The sequence below is a fragment of the Corythoichthys intestinalis genome, chromosome 5 (assembly GCF_030265065.1).
Source record: "Corythoichthys intestinalis isolate RoL2023-P3 chromosome 5, ASM3026506v1, whole genome shotgun sequence".
In the NCBI taxonomy this organism is placed as follows: Eukaryota; Metazoa; Chordata; class Actinopteri; order Syngnathiformes; family Syngnathidae; genus Corythoichthys; species Corythoichthys intestinalis.
In genome coordinates, this window is record NC_080399.1 from 6,105,049 (window position 1) to 6,121,307 (window position 16,259).

Genomic DNA, 16,259 nt, shown 5'->3' on the forward strand with positions numbered 1-16,259 from the left:
TCGCCTCTCATAACAGTGACATCTGTGCATCCCTGGGGGGTACGCCAGATTTTTGGGATTTGCTTTATAATTATTTGTGAGTTTCTCCCATCACAAAACTTTTAAATGGACAAAACAAAAATTTGGTGTTAGCATGTTAACTGTTAAAAATAATAAAATGATAAAGCACACAACAGTCATGACTGCATACACAACATGTACAATGATCTCCTGTTTATCTGCAAGCAGATACCAAGCAGACAGGACACATGACGCCACGACCAAGGCAGGAGTGATACTATACACTGTCTTATGACATATGCCTGCATTGGAATGAAAGGTTGTAAGAGGACCCCTAAACTAATTTAATAACATGACAATAAACATTCCGCTTTTACAAGTGCTTAAACTGTCTTTTATTTTCATCAGATCATGTTGAGAATACAAAAAAAAAAAAAAAAGTTTCCGGTATTGATCATAGTGGTTTTGTATCATTTTGGCTGTACATTATCATTCAAATTGTAATATCACAAACACAAATATCAACAGCAATACATTTTTCCAGTTTATGTACGTCTAAAAACTACATAACCCAGAAACGAGAATAAGTTATTGTCATACATCAGCATAATTATATCATAAAATTATAACAATGATAGAGGGCCTATACTTATAACACATGTACAGCTCTGGAGAAAAACTAGAGATAACCACAAAATTGTCTAATTTGCTATTTACAGGTACAGTGGATATAATCTCTACACACTTTTTCAAACGCCAGTTTTTATGATATTGAAAACAAACTCATTGGATGACAGACAGATGTATGATCGCTGCCAGCCCCCCCAGTCAAAATACATTGGGCATCTAGCACCATCAATGACTCTGAAAGATTTATAGCCAATCCTCCCAGTTTAAATGAATTGAAATATACAGTATTTTTTGGGGCCAAAACTACACCTTATTTTTTCTTCATTTTAATTTTATGAACGTTTTATTAATTTATCAATTTAATGATGAAAAAAATAATAATAATATGAAAAATACGACTTTGTTCAATTCTTTAAAATAATAATATAATACTCTTTGAGGCCTGGCGTCCACATAGGTGGACATTAATGAGGTCCGATATTGTCGGGTATGTCATTTTAAAAAGATATGTGTTAATATCAACAACGGTTTGATAACACTTTATAGTAACTATCCGTTTTACTAGTTAATAGATCATTAGTAAACTGTTGATAAATGATTTATTGTTGATTTGTGAAGTATTTGTTAACAGTTTGTTACGCATTTACAGGGTGTTCTTAAGCCTAAAACACAGTTTGTGTTGAAACGTTTCAAGTTTTTGCGTGTAGCGTTTGGCATTTCTATCTTTTCAGGCTAAGAAAAAGAAGAAAAGGCATTTTGATAAAGCATTTTGCAGGCAGCACTCATGTTGCACATTTATGAAAATCTGCCATAGAACCGAACAAATATTTGTAATTTTCTTCGTATATTTAACCAATAAAACTTATGACCTTCAACATAAAGTGTATATAGTTTTATTAAGATCCATCAACTAGCATGGGCATTTAGAATGGGGTCAACCATATTGGAACACCCTGTAAATGCTTAACAAACTGTTAACAAATACTTCACAAATCAACAATAAATCATTTATCAACAGTTTGCTAATGATCTATTAACTAGTAAAACGGATAGTCTATTACAAAGTGTTACCAACGGTTTTTCATTATCGTTTTTGGGCCAATATGCATGTTGCCTTCAAAGTGAATGTAGAAGCCTTCTGCCTTTGTACAAGGGCTGGTTACAGCTTAGCACTGCAGTTATGCCTATTGGCCATTTAGTGTCTCTAAACTAAGATTTTTGGGATTTGTTATGGCAGCATTATCAAAAAATAAATCATCTAGTGGGGCATCACAATGCAATTAGCCATAATATGGCTAATGTTAATCTAGGCCGGCATGGTGGCAGAGTGATTAGCATGTCCGCCTCACAGTTCTGAGATCAAGGGATCAATCCCGGGCTCCTGTGTTTCTCCTTGTGCACTGCGATTGGCTGGCAAACAATTAAGGGTGTACCTCGCCTACTGCCCATAGTTAGTCATTCACTGCCACCCTCCCAATTCGTTGATTGGATGTATACTACCCAGATAGCAGACCGACGTGGAAAAGATGTTGGATAAACATTCCGCTGTCGATCTTATATCGTTGAATCAACGTCACTTTTGCACTCTCAATGTTGTTCCAGCATTGAAATCCTTACAAATTTAAACATCATTTCGATTATTCATAATATTGGAACAACGCTGAATCAATGTTATGTTTTCGACCAAAACACACACTCATCCATAATTCAGTGACGTTTCAATCATATTACCCGGTCAATCATAAATCAACTAGTTGATCAACTATAAAACAATGTTAACCCAACCATCGCCTGACATACCACAACGTTGTTTCAACATCACTTGACGTCAAAAATTTCGATGTCAACCATACTGATGATTTTGACGGAAAAATCAACGTTTATTCAATGTCGGACTGCTATGTGGGTAGTGATAAACTTACAGCAGAAAGATTAAGATAGCTGATTTTTCTGTTTATTAGCTGTTTTAGAGAAGATTTCCTGACAAATGTATCAATAATTGTCATATTGCCATATCGTGAGATAGTTATCGTGAGATTTGCATCGCAAATCGTACCGTGAGGTACCAAGAAGTTCCGACCCCTAGTTAGCATAGCATTCATGTTAGCATTAGACTTGTGCTGGTGCTAAAACTCTCGGACAACATTTTTTTTACACACAGTACGTGGCGTCCAGGTGAGTATAATTATTTGAAAGTTATATACTGTTTTGTTACTGAGTGTGTATTGCCACCAGGAAGTCGATGTCCTTGTAGACGCTACAATATATTCTCGTCTGTCAATGTTGAAATTTTTGGAAAGCTTTACCTATTTATTTATTCATTTATTTTAGGGCTGTCAAAATTATCGCGTTAACGGGCGGTAATTAATTTTTTCAATTAATCACTTTAAAATATTTGACTCAATTAGCGCACATGCCCCGCTCAAACAGATTAAAATGACAGTACAGCCTTATCGCCACTTGTTACTTGTGTTTTTTGGAGTTTTGTCGCCCTCTGCTGGTGCTTGGGTGCGACCCATGAGCATTGTGTAATAATTGACATCAACAATGGCTGGCTACTAGTTTATTTTTTGATTGAAAATTTTACAAATTTTATTCAAACAAATACATTAAGAGGGGTTTTAAAATAAAATTTCTATAACTCGTACTAAAATGTATCTTTTAAGTCAGGGGTGTCCAAACTTTTTGTAATGTGGGCCAGATTTTGTGAGGTAAAAATGTGGGGGGCCGACCTCAGCTGACGTCCTTTACAGAGAACAATATATTTAAGCAAATTTTAGCAAGCCATTCTGTATGTCACATTTGCTTCATTATTTTTTTTAATGAATAATTTCAACATTCTCGCAATTTCGACTCTCGAGCTCTTGCGAAATACTGACTCTGTGAAATTAAACTAGCTTCAAGTTGCTTTAATTTCTTGCTGCGTATCTTCCCTGTAATGTTGTCGCACATTTCAGCGTGTCTAGTTTGGTAAAAACTAAAAACAAAACAGCGACTGTCTCTTTGCAAATAAGCATACACAGATTTTGCATATTTTAGTGAAGAAATAGTCTAATTTCCACCTATCCTAGAAGCGTCGGCCGTCGCAGTCAACTTTCTTTTTTTTGTTGATTATCGTCATTTTAGAAAAAAAATGGAAGTAAAGGGTCACACGGGGTAATGTAGCTTAGAGTGCTGCTGCCTTTTAGTGGGTAAATGAGGAGCAGCATTTAGTGTGTAAGCTACTTCATATTCTGGTAGCAGTACTGCTGACCAATTTATCAAGTCTGTGTGCGGGTCAGACGTTATTGATTTTATGACAGAGGCTGGGGGCCAGATGAAATTTGACCACGGGCCGCATTTGGCCCCCGGGCCGGACTTTGGACATGTCTGTTTTAAGTGCTACAAGTCTTTCTATCCATGGATTGCTTTAACAGAATGTCAATAATGTTAATGCCATCTTGTTGATTTATTGTTATAATAAACAAATACAGTACTTATGGACCATATGTTGAATGTATATATTCGTCTTGTGTCTTATCTTTCCATTTCAACAATAATTTACAGAAAAATATGGCATATTTTATACATGGTTTGAATTGCATTTAATTACGATTAATTAATTTTTAAACTGTAATCAACCCGATGAAAAATTTTAATCATTTGACAACACTAATTTATTTATTTATTTATTTTCAGACTAAAACTTTAATTTTACAGACTAAACATTTACAGTTTGCATTGATAAAAACTAGACTAAGACTAGACTAATAAGTATTTTTATTCAAAAGACAAAGATTAAGATGAAAATTAAAAGCACTGCCAAAAACCACGCTGCATAAAACCTTCCATATGCTTCTACTAGAGACCAAACATATACATAAATACTTATAATAACTGGCATTTGAAAATAGTGTGTAGACTTGACCCACCATATGAATTTCAGTAAATTGAACATTTTATTTTATGCCATTAACCACCAACCTTTTGAAGTCCAAATACTGTCAATTTGAGCATTTATTTTCAAAAACTGGCAAAATGTTCAGAGTAATTTTGGGCTCCTAATCATTTTTCCAGAGACATTTTTTTTCTGTCATGACAGATACAGTGAGATACACATGCAGTGCGTTCACAGCACGAGTACAGTTGCAAAGAGACCACTGAGTGCATTGGGATTGACGGCGGGGTTCAGATCACGGGAGCTTGTATTTACAGTGTCTTGTCCCCGCAAATCAACGTCCTTGTCACCTAATTACTGTTTGCCCCCTAGCCTCCGAGGAGGGAGGCCCTCGTTTTTCGCACCGCTGACCGACAGCCCGTCGGTGACAGATCATCACTTGATAGAACACAAAAAGGCAAGCGCTGCATATCTTTTCAAAGTCAGTCTGAAAACTGCATCATCGAACTAAATGTCAATATGTAACGGCTACCGCTGGAATTTAGTAGGAAGAGTACAAAACGTCAAAGTGCAGCTATCCTGCGTCACAATCATGGTCTTTTTGTCATGAAATTACAATTGGAAGCATTGTGGAACAACTATAAGTCCAATAAGATTAAGCACTATAGAAAATGGATGAACTATGCTAAGCTAAATTGAGCTACAGCAATGCTAGTTTTGTCTAATTTAGTCACAATGCGAAATGTGTCTGAAGAACCTTGGCTTGTTCTTCAAGCACTCTTGAAAATCATGCATATTTGTTTCATTGAAGACCCTAAATTGTCCTGTTATGAGTGTGAATATTTCCTGTAATTGGCTAGCCAAGTCTTTTAAAAGGCGTTAGAATGCAATCATCTGCGTTAATTTTAATTTTTATATATTTGTTTTGTACAAAATCCTACTAAATCCACTAAGGAAGTGATGTGTGTGGTGTGTTTGCGTGAGTGCGAGTGGGTGTGTCTGCTCTCAGGTGTCTAACGTGTGTCTGGGAGCACGTTGGCTACCTTCAGCCACCCTGATTTTAGCTTTCTTCTCACCTCTGGAAGAGACAAATTTCTTTTTGCTCTTTTTACGTTTCTTATCGGGGCACCACACCCTCTCGCAGTATTCATCCACTCTTTGGGCGTCCCTGTAGTCGACCAGTTGGAGGAACTCCTTGTACCACTGCCTGGAATGGGGGCCGGGCAAAGCAGCTCTGGGGCTGAAATTTGGGCGTGTGGAGGGGTTGGCCTGGGACTGACATGGGGCTCCGGTTTTGTCATGGTTAGGCTTGATAGCGTGGTCCAAAGCGTCCCCGCTGAGCACGTGTAGGGTGACGCGTAATAGGGTGTGCACGTAGCCGTGTTCCACTGTCTGGCAGACGTACACGCCGGCGTCAGAGCTACGGACGCTAAGAAGAAGAAGCCCTTGCGGAGTCCAGATCACGTGCTCGTCTTCGTGAACCTGAGCAGAGAGGGGAAAGAAGAGTTTAAATGGAGGTTTGTCAAATGATTTAAGTGCAAGGACATGTTTAACCCTTTAACACTGGACGTGTCGGTGGTGACACGTTTATGCATATATTTTTGAAATCTTGTCACGCTGTAATTATATCACCCATATGTCAGTGGCTGGTTTCATTTTAAAGTGCGGAAGTTGAGGTCCACCCCCGATTTTACTTCAAGTCAATCGACCAAGTAAAACAGGAGATAAGTTTGAGTTTTAGTTTTATTGCCCACATAAATAAACATTAAAACCCTCCATGGACCATGTGTTTCTGTTCATATTTCCATCATTTCTTGTGCTTTTTCAAAACAGAAAGCACCATGAAAAACTACATATCCCAGGAGCCATTGTGAGGATATGGAGGACGGACGTAATGTGAACATTTTTGATAGATTGTTAAGTGAGGCGCCACCTAAGGGAGGGAAGTGAGGTAGCGAGCGAAGATCGGTTGGATTGAGCGAGCGACTTTGAAACGTGTAGCATGAATCAAAAAACTAAATTTAGCGCAAGCTAATGCATTATTTCATCAACTCGAGGAAGAGGATGGGCGAGATTTGTCGTTGTTTTCTTTGGATGAGTCGGCGAATCAGACCTCCTAAATGCAATGAAATGCAGATAAAAATGCTTTTGGCACATTTATTCCTATAACACAAACAAACAAACAAAAAAAAAAAAACGCTTTTCATTCAAAATTGTATTTTTCAATGATTTGCAAAACAAAAGTTAACAAAAACAGCAGTAACCTCAACCTCCTAATTCTCCCCCCACATTTCCTAAATGCAAAACCTAAATTTTATCTATTTGAGAACATTGGATGTACATTAATATTGAAGCTAATGTATACATTTACTTTTCGTTTTTTTATTTACTTAATATATACGTCAAATGTTCCACCAGTACAAACAATATGTAAATTTAGTCAATCAAATCAGCCCAATATGCATAATAACGTCTGTTAGCTTAGATGCTACGAATGCTAACGTATTTACACTTCTCTCATGACATATCGTTAAACAACTACACAAAAAGTACTGTATCTCCAAACTTAACCACAAATGCCTACACCAACAACACCCAACGCCACCACCTGAGGGCTACATTTGACAAAATAAAATACTTTAAACAAACCATCACACATTAGGGTTTTGACAGTTGCCTTCATATTTTTGGGATCAAAGCACCATACGGCGTACCAGCTCGGAAACTCTTGCCGGAACGGTGTTCCGGGCCGTTCCGGCCCACTTTCACCCCTGTATATATATATCATCTAATTTACAGTATTGGTCTACTGTATACAGCCTGTTTTGACCATAGTTTGTAGAAAGAACAAAAACGATGATGACCATACCTGCTGTTTCAGTTGAATCATCAAATATGAAACTATTCAGTCTCATTTTTTCCTGTTGAATGTTTACCCTCAAAGGTTGAATAAATATTATCAAGCTTCAAAATATTTCGTTGTGCATATTTGGTTGTCAATGGGACATCAATATTACACATTTTGACAAAACATTTTGGGATTTTTGTTGTTGTTGTCTTTTTAGGTCCTGTTGGAATTCGCTAAGCCACACGGAAACGGCAACAGCCTGTGCGCTAAACGGGAAGGCGGAAATTCCGCGCATTCACCTCTTATGTTAACCCTTTGTACTGACTCCATGTTTCAAAAGTTTGAAGAAGACTCACCGAAAGCAGGTTGACAATTTATTCGTTGACAATGGTCAAAAAACAAGGCAAAAACAGACGATGGAGGAACAAGTCTGGATTCAAAACAAGGCTACATAGAAAATGTTTCCGAGCAGCAAAATCTGTGTTATCTCAGTGTCCAGTGTTTTTTTAAGTCCGTGGTGGAGTAGGCCGGGCTGAAGGTGTGCCTATGTGTTGTTTCGGGACCATCCCTCTGTGGCCAGTTTTGGGTGGTTAGGTTCGTCCGTGGATGGGACGTGGTTGCTATAGCGACCGACGCTGGTCTTGACGTCCCAAGCGCCCGCTATCAAATTTGTTATCCGGGCTGGTTCTACTTGTTTTGGGACAAAGTGCGCTGCTCTTTGTCCTTGCAGAACTTACTGCAAGAGTTTGGTGCGTCAATCTTGCTCGTGACGCACACGTTGCACTTCTATGATAAGATGGCGTTGTGTATCTATTCTGCTTTGGATTAAACTATGGTGTGCTATTTATCTTATATTATGTGTGTTTAGAGTAGTTCAGTCCTACAGTAAATATGAGAAATGATACTATACTCTGATTAATTATATTCCGTGTGTTCAAGTAATGCAAACAGTTAGACCAGGGGTGTTCAAACTTTTTGCAAAGGGGGCCAGATTTGGTGTGGTAAACATGTAGGGGGCCGACCTTGGCTGATGTCCTTTATGTTGAACAATATATTTAAGCAAATTTTAGCGAGCCATTAGGTGTGTCACATTTGCTTTATTATTATTTTTTTAATTAATAATTTCAGCAATCTCGCAACTAGCCTTTGTGGCTAAACTTTCGACTCTCGGGCTCTTGTGAAACACTGCTGCTGTAACATTAAGCTAGCTTCAAGTTGCTTCAATTTCTCACTACGTATCTTCCCTGTAATCTTGCCATCATGTCAGCGTGTCTTGTTTGGTAAAATCGCCATACATTGAACGCTTTAAAAACAGCAACTGTCTCTTTGCAAATGAGGCAAACACAGTTGTTGCGTATTTTAGTGAAGAAAAAGTCCAATTTCCACCTATCCTTGAAGTGTCGGCCGTCACAGTCAACTTTTTTTTGTTGATTGTCGCCATTTTAGAAAATTGTGAGTAAAAGGTCACACGGGGTAATGTTGCTTAGGGTAATGTTGCTTTTTAGTGGGTAAATGAGGAGCAGCATTTAGTGTGTAAGCTACCTCATATGCTAGTAGCAGTACTGCTGACCAATTTATTAAGTCTGTGTGCGGGCCAGACGTTATTGATTTTATGACAGAGGCTGGGGGCCGGATGAAATTTGACCACGGGCCGCATTTGGCCCCCAGGCCGGACTTTGGACATGTCTGGGTTAGACGGTGCCAACGAGAAACGGTACCATTTTTCCATCTCCCCCTCAGGAGCCCCGATAAGGTGATTCACTTTACTGTGTTCAAGGGCATGGAGTGAAGTCTGCCTAAACTATAGTTAGACGAATGTGTTAGACTAATGAAAACAATTGGTGTGTGCGAACGGTACCTATTCGCTTCAGTCCAAAATGTTGATTATAATTGGTCAATGAAGAAAACAACAGTTTGGACATGAAGGTTATGGTGTCCTGAAAAAAAGGACTCAACCAGGCCATTGTGAACATTTTTTTCTTTGAAATATAAAGGCAACATCAAAGGCAAAATAGACAGACAAAATAGGCCCAGGTGTTAAAGGGTTAAAGTCACTTGATGTCGTATTTCATAGCATGTTTTTCCCTGTGTGTTTGGTTCTTGTGCTGATTAGAGTTTCTGTTTCACATGTGCTCGTTAACCCAATCTGGTTTTGGAGCCAATCAGCTTCCATCAGGTGTGCATCCAGGTGTTCCTTGTCATCTCGTCACTTTGTTTGTATTTAGTTGTGTGCTTATTTTTAGCGGATGTCATTGTCTCGGGCTTCTTTGTTGTTTTCTATGATTATTTGTTTAGATTTTCATGGGTTTTAGTATTTATTTCATCATTATTCTGATAGAATGCGCCAAAATGTTTCATTTGTTCCTGAAATCCTGCATTTACCTCCACCCAATCCTTTGCTCAAAATCTTGTGATACATTATACATTGCCTTTCAAATAATTATAAAACTTATGGCTGGAAATTCCCAAAAGGTGCTGAGACCCCAGTTAGCGAATCATTGGTTTAGTTATGCTGTTTCAAAGAAGGCATTTCCAGCCTCTACACAACCATAAATGAAGTTATTGAAGTGCAATATAATGATTTCCAGTGGTGCAGTGATGCAGAAAACCTCATTTTCTTGAGTAGACTGTGTTGTGACGCACTGAAAAACACAGCGAAATATACACAGGACATTCCAAATCACATTTAAAACAACAACATAGTTTATCATGAGCCGAAGCCATTTATGTGCTTTTCAATTCCAATCACCTCAATTATAAAATACTATTCCACACTGCATGGTTCAGTTGCTGTGTAGCGCTGACAAGAATACTAAGGATTTAAAATTTGCACTCCGTTGGATCTTGGTGCATTTTTGTGTGTGTTATGACAAGAATTTAGTGGAAAATAGTCCTCAGGCACTATGATTGCATATAAGATGAACTCAATTGGACATGACTTGTTTTTTAACAGCACAAACATTTTGACTACAAAGTGGCATCGTGCAGGGTAGTGTAATATACCACAGGACTCTTATTTGGCTGTAATTGTAAACTACTGTTTGATTATTCTACATCGATGTACGATTTTAAAACAAACTATTAACGAATCAGTGAATTTGAAAAAATATATATAATTTTGAACGCTTAGCGCATAAATTGAATACAACAAATTTTTGCTATCGGATCTAATTTGTAAAGATGCACCGATACCGATACTAGTATCGGCAGGGGGCGCCGATCCGGCCCAAAATGGTGGTATCTGTATCGGCGAGTACCAACAAAGACGGCGCCGATACCATTTACCGGTCCATTATTATAACATTTGACCGCAGCCTTTTTTTTTCCTCCTGGCGCTCACTACACTTTGTCTCTGTGTTGTGTGATGACACGTGACCACCAAACAGCTATCGCTATTGGCCTGGTCCAGACCAATGAGAACGGGCCAATAGCCACTTCTGACCAATGACATGGCGGCAGTCGGGAAATATTTCAAAATAGAAATCCCGTCAATTAAAATCAATGGCTGCGTGCAAGATTTGCGGCCTGAAAGTTTCGAGATGTGGAGTTGAATCGGCCAGTTTCAATACCTCGAACCTGATAAAACATGTGAAGACGAAACGTGAACGAACACAACGAGTTTGTGCCTGCAAGAGCAGAACTGCTATCCAGAGGAAGGGCGCTGGACAGGTGCAACATTCTCTGGTCAGTTCACTACGTCTACTTAACTTTTATTGTCTTTTACTGAAAGAAATGCTGCAGTAATTTTTGAACTGTTTCCAAAGTAGGGTTGCCACCTTTCAGAAATAGAAATAAGGGACCCACCCCCTCCCGAAAAAACGAGGCTAATAGAGAGACGGGATGCTGTGGTCAATTATTATTACTTATAATTGTGAGCGTCCGCAAATGCGGAAACAAGGTTGGACCTCGAAGCGGACAACAAGCAGGGGATAAGTACAAGGGTTTAATGATTGTAAACAAAAAATAACACGCGATCGCGGGATAGTAGAAATAACAAAAGGAGACCGTGACAGCAGGTCGACGGAGCTTAATACTACAAACTCGAAGATTTAATAACTAAGACGATAGGCAGCGAGCCAAAAAACCAAAATAAAAACACTCAAATACCTGCACAGGGTAGAGGTTACAAACGAGTGCAGCACACTACCAGAAAAAACCCAATGCAGGGGCGTAACAAGCAAATGTAGCGAGACTATAGTGCGAGATGTCAAATGGCGATCAGCAAAGCAAATATCTCGGCAGCCTTCTCTGAGCTCACCCGTGCTTAAATGCTGCGTTGATGAGCCCGCATTGGATTCAGGTGCGACGTCAAGAACGCCCCCACTAACAGCCCAGCAACAAAACACAATCTAACCAGCAGCAGAATGTGACAATAATTTCATGAAAGTTGCACTGTTTGGCCTTTGAGAGGTTTAAAAAAAAGTTTACTCAGTTCATTCAGAGTTTATTATTATGAACTTATTTTTACTTTCTTACTGTTGGGCTAGTATTATACTTTGTACTAGTCTTTTTCCTATTTTGCAAAGGTAAGCAACAGCCTGACAAAGCCTTGATAGCAATGATTTCACATCCAATTACGTAGCTCTTTGGGAAAAAAAAAATTATATATATATAATCGGGGTGGTATCGGCCGATACTGCACAGCCAAGTATCGGTATCGGGGCCAAAAAATGGTATCGGTGCAACACTACTAATTTGATCTGTGATTAAACTCAGCCTGAAAATACAATACATTTGCAATATATTGTTTTCGTGTCAAGAATGACCAGTTTTCAATTTTGGGTTTGTAAAGTACCATTGATTTGATTTTTTTTTTGTTTTTTTTTTTGTTTGTTACCCGAACACAATACGACAGTTAAACCTTACAGATGCAGAAGAAATATATTTTCATATAATCATGTATAATCTAATGCCTATCCATTAATTGCTGTTGCCTGTACTCTTGTCTGTAAACATTTGAACACCCTTCCTCAAAAACATATGATAAAGGTGACTTAGGAATTTATTGTTGATACTTTGTATTTTTCTACCGTTTACAAATGGGTAGGAAATTTCCACTAGTGAGTCTGACATAGTGCCATTACGGGATTAAATTGTGGTTTGACACAAGCCTGCCAATGAAACACCAAAAATGTTTCTTTTAGGGTTGTACCACCAGATTTACCTTAAAAGTTATGATTTTTATGTTAATCAGAAAGATCAAGTGGAGGGAAAAAAATGAAAGGGAACCTCGAACTTAAACACTTGCAGGCTCTAATTAGCCACAATTGTTGTCTTTTACTAAAATATGTCGTTTAAAACACAAATTTTATTGCCAGTGATTTAAAAATCCATATTATTTAGTACATGTTCACACGTGCAATGGGGGTTATGACGCGGTTGGGCTAGACTGGGTGAGTAGCTGTGGTAGCTAGCAAGCGAAGCTAGTATGATGACTGCCATGATTTTGCCACATTCTGCTGCTGGTCAGATTGTTTTGCTCCAGAGCTGTGGAATGAGTTCCCAATGTCGTACCTGCATCCAATTCCAGCTCATCAGCAGTGTCTTTAAACCGATCCTAGGCGGCTTGCTGAGATATTGACTTGCTGCCATTTGACAGTTTGTACATCCCTTTGGTGCTTGTTGGATCATTGCGAACAGTTATCTTTTAAGAATTACATGTCTTTCTATGTACCTGTGGTACCCTTTAATATATTGTAAGACTCACAGGCGCGACAGTGTTTGTGTTGGCATGGGCTCAATGTCTTCGCCAAAAGAGCACAAGTCTCTTCGCGTTTTTGACTCACAAAAGCCCCTTTCAGATTTTTATCCCGGTAAATTCCAGTGTAATGCGACGAGGGATTTACCCATGTCATTGCTTTCACACATGGAGAGATGTCCTGGGAATAACCCGGTGGACACTTTCTTAGACTTTTCCCGTGTTGGCAACTCGGTGCTCTCTGCGCGGGTTGAGCGGCTGGCGCGATTTTATAACCCGGACATTACGTCACTTTTGGTCGGCATCAGCAACTAAATAAACCATGTTACCAAAGATGGACAATGGACTCTTCCTCGGCTCTGTGATCCAGTAGCAATTTAATTTCATTATGTTTTCAGTTTGTTTCCAAAGATGGACAATGGACTCTTCCTCAGCTCTTGTGATCCAGTAGCAATTTAAATTCATTATGTTTTCAGTTTAATTTTTCTATTTCCAGTTTGCCATGTTGATAATTTTGATTACCGCTTTTCGCTAGCGAACAGCCATGATATTTACAGTGCGTCATTAGCCTTCGCGCCGGGAATTAAATGCCTGTTTTTACACATTTAGCATCCCGGGTAAGTCTCGGACATTGTACTATGACGTGACCCGGTAAATGTCCCCGTAATCTCCGTGTCAGTCGACCAGTCACACATAAGGGCTACCCGTTTATATCCCAGGATTTTAACGGTGTTCAGGTACGTGTGAAAGTTGCTAAAGAGTGTTTTTTTGGCCACGTAAGGTCCACTACTCACTTTCAATTTGGACATCGCCTCACTCGAAATGTAAGGTTACTTTTACCTCTTTTTTCCTTTGCATTATATTCTATATTAACAGTAAGATTAGGTATTTTGAATGTTTCATATGTATTTTTGGCTCCTGTTTTACTCTTTCTTTACCTTGATTATAACATTTAATGTGGTCTTTCAGAAGTGCAGTCATGCGATAACGTCTGTAGAATGAGGTTGATCTAACTAGTTACACTTAAGCACCACTAGAGGGCAACAAAGCACTACAAATAAAGACAGGTAATCAGAAGACATTCATTGCAAATTTAACATGTGTGTTATAGACCCTACCCACCGACGTCACAAAACCACGTGCTCGCTGTATGGTTCCGCCCACTTGTCCGTCATTTTGTCTCTGTATTAGCATTGGTTTCAATTGATCGAGGAATTTAAAATGCATTTCATGGAAGACCCGGTGCTTTCTGATGCCGTAAACTCACTGGATGTGTTGCATAAAAGGCGTTATGTGGAAAAGCTTTGTTCTATACAGTCGCCAGATCCATATTTGATGCCCAAATCGATGTTTTTCAACCCACTGTCTTCGCCCTGTCTGCCTGACATCTGCTACGCTGATATTTACAATTATGTTGTCCACACAAAATCAGCCTATTCTCACGAAAATTTGAAAAACTTCAAGAGCTTGGAGGCTTATAAATACTTCGTTGCTGGTTGGGTGAAACAGGTCCTGGTCCACGAAAATTCGGCAGGAATCTATCTTGTGCTTGGAAAGGTGAGTTACGAAATTTTCAATTCAAAATCTTTTGTTATTGCTAACATCCACTGTCAAGTCTAATGTATTTCATGTCATTTGTCAATGGAGTTAAGGCTTTTAAAGTTTATATGGTTTAGCGATAGCACTCTCACTACATACATACAGTACGTGTATGTTGTCGGCGATTAGCCTAGCAATGATCTTAATTGTGGCTATTTGTCAGCCCAAAACCCTCTAAGTATATCTTAAATGCATCTTACCGGATATAAAATGACTACTACATAGTCTGTGGTGATTTTTTGGTGTCCAGTTTTCACGTCGAATTGCAGCCGTCCATTTCGCTCTCCTCTTTGGATCCCTCGGAATACGGTAAAACTTCAAGTCTCTCCTTCCATCTTCTCTGTTAGTGCAACCAACAGCCACACACGCCTTCACCATTTTGATTATTAATGTTAAGGAGCAGAAAAACACGCTGTAAATAGGAGGAATGTACGTAGCCGTAACAGGTTAACACTATGTTTTGACGGACAATTGGGCGGTACCATTCAGGAGAGCGGAGTTGTGACGTCATGTGGGTAGGGTCTATTGTAGAGCTTGGAACGAAATAGGCGATTTTCATGTAAAATGTGGTTCAAAATACGAAAAAAATCATGAATCGACAGCAACTCTGGCACTGATTCATTTCAAATGTCAAGGCACAACTGTATATTCTTATGTTTCATATACATGGCATTGTTTAGCACATTGTGGTTTAGTTTAGTTTAACATTTTTATAGTCAAAAATAGTTACATTATTGCATTTCTGCGAGTGGGAATGATCTATTACAGTACGCATTATCTTTTGTATGATGATTAATTTTTCGAAATATGAAGGGAAAAAGCCTCGGAAAATGGATTTTTCGTGCATGAAGCTTGTATTTATTCCAATACAGTGCAGTTTTGGGAGCAAGTTTCCATCTGACACTCACCTCTTGTTTGTTGTCCCCATTTTGTATGAACCAGAGCACCTTGGCGTGAAGAGATCGAGGGACACAGTTAAGCAATGTGCTGTTGCCTTCGACACCATACACAGTCTTCTCCTCGGATTTGTGCCATTGTTCATCTGGATTGACAAACAGGCTTGTTGACCATCTATCACCACTGTTGTTTGTATTCTTCTAGCATTTCTTTGACGTGCAGCGCCGTTCTAGCCTTTTCCACTCACCATCAATTTGCAGGCCGTTGCACAGCTGGACGGCGTTGCCATGACGAATATCCTGTCGCCTGAATCGTCTGCTGAGAAAAATGGATGTAGGGGTAATTTTGAGTTGGTGACAAAACAGTTCTGGAGCATCATTAAAAAAAAAACCTAGTTGTAGTAGAAGTAATGAAGAACAAATACTTTTACCATTTGTGCTTACCTTTTGGTGTACACTCCACCCGGGTAGTAGCTAGAGCAGGTGAGACCGTCCCAAGCGCAGTAAGGGTCTCGAGCCAGGCAGCAATCGGCGCATTCAGAGCCATAGAGGGCGCACTGGTGCAGTTTGACCTGAGCAACGCCTGCTTCGGAGCCCACGTACAAATGTTGCTGGAGGCACCACAAAAAACAAGGGTAGTATGGTCAATGTTAAAGGTGGGAACCTTTGGGTACTTCATAATATGATACGATTTGCGATACAAAGCTCACG

At 39.1% G+C, this 16,259-nt stretch overlaps 1 protein-coding gene across 2 annotated transcripts in view; it reads right to left on the reverse strand.

The window, feature by feature from the left end:
* Positions 1–367: 367 nt before the first annotated feature.
* The window catches only part of sema3e (sema domain, immunoglobulin domain (Ig), short basic domain, secreted, (semaphorin) 3E), an 80,492-nt gene continuing 64,600 nt past the window's right edge, over positions 368–16,259 (reverse strand). Inside the window, exons 14-17 of one of the 2 annotated variants that reach the window (XM_057837241.1) lie at positions 15,993–16,159; positions 15,797–15,867; positions 15,561–15,694; positions 368–5,989 (exon numbers count right to left, since the gene is read on the reverse strand). In XM_057837241.1, coding sequence (XP_057693224.1) covers positions 5,513–5,989; positions 15,561–15,694; positions 15,797–15,867; positions 15,993–16,159 — 849 coding nt within the window. In that variant the 3' untranslated portion in view covers positions 368–5,512. The remainder of the gene's footprint in view (positions 5,990–15,560; positions 15,695–15,796; positions 15,868–15,992; positions 16,160–16,259) is intronic. The other variant, XM_057837242.1, reaches the window with a different exon arrangement.